The 3,595-nt window shown below is 60.1% G+C and overlaps 2 protein-coding genes across 2 annotated transcripts; one reads left to right on the top strand and one right to left on the bottom strand.

The window, feature by feature from the left end:
- The first annotated feature begins 533 nt into the window (after nt 1-533).
- Nucleotides 534-1,223, top strand: LOC121857041 (U1 small nuclear ribonucleoprotein C-2-like). Its single transcript, XM_042352886.1, has 2 exons — nt 534-600; nt 925-1,223. Exons 1-2 carry the CDS (start codon nt 534-536, stop codon nt 1,221-1,223), a joined length of 366 nt encoding a protein of 121 aa, XP_042208820.1.
- A 58-nt stretch (nt 1,224-1,281) lies between these two features.
- Nucleotides 1,282-2,351, bottom strand: LOC121857038 (basic proline-rich protein-like). Its single transcript, XM_042352871.1, has 3 exons — nt 2,273-2,351; nt 1,724-1,939; nt 1,282-1,631 (listed from the first exon to the last, which is right to left on the bottom strand). Exons 1-3 carry the CDS (start codon nt 2,349-2,351, stop codon nt 1,282-1,284), a joined length of 645 nt encoding a protein of 214 aa, XP_042208805.1.
- Between the last annotated feature and the right edge of the window lie 1,244 nt (nt 2,352-3,595).

The following is a 3,595-nucleotide window of genomic DNA, read 5'->3' as shown; positions in this document are numbered from 1 at the left end:
ACGTCCAGCAATCCCTTACTTAACTGTGATTGGTGGACTAAAATGTAAATCCAACTAACAGCCAATAGGAGAACAGAGCAGTCAGTCAGCAAAACACCCCCAACTTATGTTTTCCTGCTGGATATTTATTCTCCTTTACATTGTTCATGGTGAGATGAAACTGGAAATGCGATGGGCGGAGTATTTATTTATTCATATCTTCCATTGTTCTAAATGTGCAAAAACAACTGTCACCACAGTCATTCCAGTGATAGTGCCCCCTGGGGCCCTCCCATTTGCCCTACCAGGTGCGTCGCCCTTAGGGGCTCTCCCAGGGGTGTCGGTTTCCCTAGGGGTCCTGCAAAGGGTATCTGCGCTCCCAGGGGCCTTGCTAGGGGCGGTGGCGCACCCAAAGGCTTTACCAGGTGGGGTGGCGCCCACAGCAGCCATCCCAGGGGCACCGGTGCCCCCAGGGGAACTCTCAGGTGTGGTGGCGCCCCCAGGGGACCGCCAAGAGTTAACGTCGCGCCCAGGGGCTCTTCTTAGGGACAGCGATGCCCCCAGCGGCTCTCCTCAGGATCAGTGGTGCCCCCAGAGGCGGTGGCGCACTTAAGGGCTGCGGTAGCCACAGGGGCCTTTCCAGGGGCCCTACCAGAGGCGTCCCCTGCATGGACACTTATAGGTTTTGATCGTAGTGTCGTCCAGCAATCCCTTACTTAACTATGATTGGTTGACTAAAACAAATCCAAGTAATGTTGCCAATAGGAGAACAGAGCAAGTCAGTCAGCACAACACCCCCTGAACTTCTATGTTTTCCCTTGTTGGATATTTATTCTCCTTATATTGTCTTATAGAGATGAAACAGGAAAAGCGATGGGCGGTGTTTTATTCATATCTTCCATTGTTCTAAATGTGCAAAAACAACTGTCCCCAGGGTCCCTACAGTGACAGTGTCCCCTGGGGCCCTCGTATTTGTCCTACCAGGTGCGACGCCCCAAGGGGCTCTGTCAGGGGTGTTGGCGCCCCCAGGAGCCCTATCAAGGAAGGGGGCGCCCCCAGGGTCCCTGCCAGAGGTGATGGCGCCCCCAGGGGCCATGCTAGAGGCGGTGGCTCCCTCAGAGGCCCTGCCAAGGGAAGTGGCGCCCCCAGAGGCCCACCCAGTGAACAACGGCGCTCCCAGGGGACCTCTGAGACGTAACGGCGCTTCCAGGTCTCACGAACGGTGGAGGCCTCAGGGGACTTGACATGGCCTGTGGTGCTCCCAGGGGCCATTTACAGACGTGGTGGTGCCCACAGAAGCTCTCACAGGGGGGATGCGCCCCGCCCCCCCCCCCCACGGGATGTCTCAGGGGTGTCGGCGCCCCCAGGGGCCCTGCTAGGGATGATGGCGCCCACCGGGGGCCTTCTAGAAGCGGTGGAACCCTCAGGGGCCCTGCCAGGGGCAGCAGCGCTCCCATGGAACCTCCCAGGGACAACAATGGCCCCATGTGGCCCATCCAAGGGCGATGGAGTCCCCAGGGGACCTTCTGGAAGAGCGGGGCTCCCAGGGGACCTCACAGGTGAGGTAGCGACCCTGGGAAGGCCCCTGTGGCTACCGCAGCCCCCTTTGGGCGCCACCGCCTCTGGAAGGTCCCTTGGTGACACCGCTGACCCTTAGGAGAGCACCTGAGGGCATCGCTGCCCCTAATAAGAGCCCCTGGGGGCGACGTTATCTCTTGGCGGGCCCCTGGGGGCGCCACCACACCTGAGAGGGCCCTTGGAGGCACTGGTGCCCCTGGGATGGCCCCTTTGGGCACCACCGCACCTTGTAAAGCCCCTGGGTGCGCCACCGCCCCTGTCAGGGCACCTGGGTGTGCAGACTCCCTTGGCAGGGCACTTGGGGGTACCGACACCCCTGCGAGAGCCCCTAAGGGCGACACACCTCGTAGGGCAAATGGAAGAGCACCAGGGGGCACTATCACTGTAATGACCATGGAGGCAGTTGTTTTTGCATATTTAGAACAATAGGAGGTATGAATAATACACAGCCCATCGCATTTCCAGTATCATAGCACCATGAACAATGTAAAGGAGAATAAATATCCAACAGCATAACATGAGTTGGGGTGTTGTGCTGACTGACTGCCCTGCTCTCCTATTGGTTGTTACATGGATTTACATTTTAATCCACCAATCACAGCTAAGTAAAAAATTCCTGGGCGTATGAAATAGGTACAACACTATGACCAAAAGCTATGGGTCTCTTGTCAGGGGGCTCCTCTGGTAGGGCCCCTGGGAAGACCCCTCAGGGTACCGCCGCCCCTTGGGGCTCCACTGCTTTTGAAAGATCCCCTCGGGGCACCGCTGACTCTGAGGAGAGCCCCTGGAGGCATCGCTGCCCTTAAGAAGAGCCCCTGGGGATGACGTTACCCCTTGGCGGGCCCCTGGGGGCAACTTTACCCCTCGGAGGGCCCCTTGGGGCGCCACCAAACCTGAGAGGTCCCCTGGGGAAAATAGTGCCCCTGGCTGGGACGCTGTGGGCGCCACCACACCTTGAAAATGCCCCTGGGTGTATCACCGCTCCTGGCAAGGCCCCTCGGAGCGCCGCCACCTTTGGCAGGGTCCCTGGGAGCACCGACACCTTTGGGAGGTGTCGATGCCCAGAGGTGTCCCCAGAGGCTCCCCAAGGGATGAGGTGTCCCCCAGGGACTCTTCTTAGGGGCAGCGATGCCCCCAGGGGCTCTCCTCAGGGTCAGCGTGGCCCGTAAGAAGAGCCCCTGTGGGCGACGTTACCCCTTGGCGGGCCCCTGGGGGCGTCACCACACCTGAGAGGTCCCCTGGGGAAACCGGTGACCTTAGGAGGGACCGTGTGGGCGCCACCGCACCTTTAAAATGCCCCTAGGTGCGCCACCGCCCCTGGCAGGGCCCCTGGGAGTGCCTCCACCCTTGGCAGGGCCCCTGGGGAAACCGACACCCCTGGGAGAGCCCCTAAGGCCGACGCACCTGGTAGGGCAAATGGAAGGGCCCTCCACGGGACGTCTCAGGATTGTTGGCGCCCCCAGCGGTCCTATTAAGGGCGGGGGCATCCCCAGGAGCTCTGCTAGGAATGAAGGCCCCCACCGGGGCCCTTCCAGAGGTAGTGGCGCCCACAGAAGCTCTCCCAGGGGCAGCGGCGCTCCATTGGGACCTTCTAGGGACAACGGCGCCCCCAGGTGGCCCTTTCAGGTGAGGCGGTGTCACCAGGGGCCCTTCTGGGGGAGCGGGGTTCCCAGGGGACCTCGCAGAAGTGGTAGTGACCCCAGGGTCACGCCAAGGGGCGAAGGCGCCCACAGGGCCACTCCTTAGGGGCAACAGCTCCGCCAAGGACTCTCTTCATGGTCAGCGGTGCCCCAAGGGGACCTTCCAGAGGCGCTGGCGCCACAGGGAGCGGCGGTACCCTCATGGGCCTTCCCAGACGCCCTACCAGAGGCACCCCCTGCCTGGACATTTATAGCTTTTGATTGCAGTGTCGTACATATTGCATACGTCCACTAATCCCTAACTTAACTGTGATTGGTGGACTAAAATGTAAATCAAAATAACAGCCAATAGGAGAACAGATCAGTCAGTCAGCACAACACCCTAACTTATGTTTTCC

The sequence above is a fragment of the Homarus americanus genome, unplaced genomic scaffold (genome assembly GCF_018991925.1).
Source record: "Homarus americanus isolate GMGI-L3 unplaced genomic scaffold, GMGI_Hamer_2.0 scaffold1024, whole genome shotgun sequence".
Classification (NCBI taxonomy): domain Eukaryota; kingdom Metazoa; phylum Arthropoda; class Malacostraca; order Decapoda; family Nephropidae; genus Homarus; species Homarus americanus.
Note: the sequence above shows the minus strand (reverse complement) of the source record. Positions and strands in the feature narration are given on the sequence as shown.

Excerpts from the sequence above, each read along its gene's own strand:
- LOC121857038 (XM_042352871.1), bottom strand. The coding sequence starts at position 2,351 with ATGCCTCCAGGGGCTCTCCTCAGAGTCAGCGGTGCCCCGAGGGGATCT. Across the intron at positions 1,940-2,272 it reads TGGAGCCCCAAGGGGCGGCG|TGATAGTGCCCCCTGGTGCT; the intron begins GTACCCTGAGGG and ends TGGTCATTACAG. Across the intron at positions 1,632-1,723 it reads GCCTCCAAGGGCCCTCTCAG|GGTCAGCGGTGTCACCAAGG; the intron begins GTGTGGTGGCGC and ends TGCTCTCCTAAG.
- LOC121857041 (XM_042352886.1), top strand. The coding sequence starts at position 534 with ATGCCCCCAGCGGCTCTCCTCAGGATCAGTGGTGCCCCCAGAGGCGGT. Across the intron at positions 601-924 it reads TGGCGCACTTAAGGGCTGCG|TGACAGTGTCCCCTGGGGCC; the intron begins GTAGCCACAGGG and ends GGGTCCCTACAG.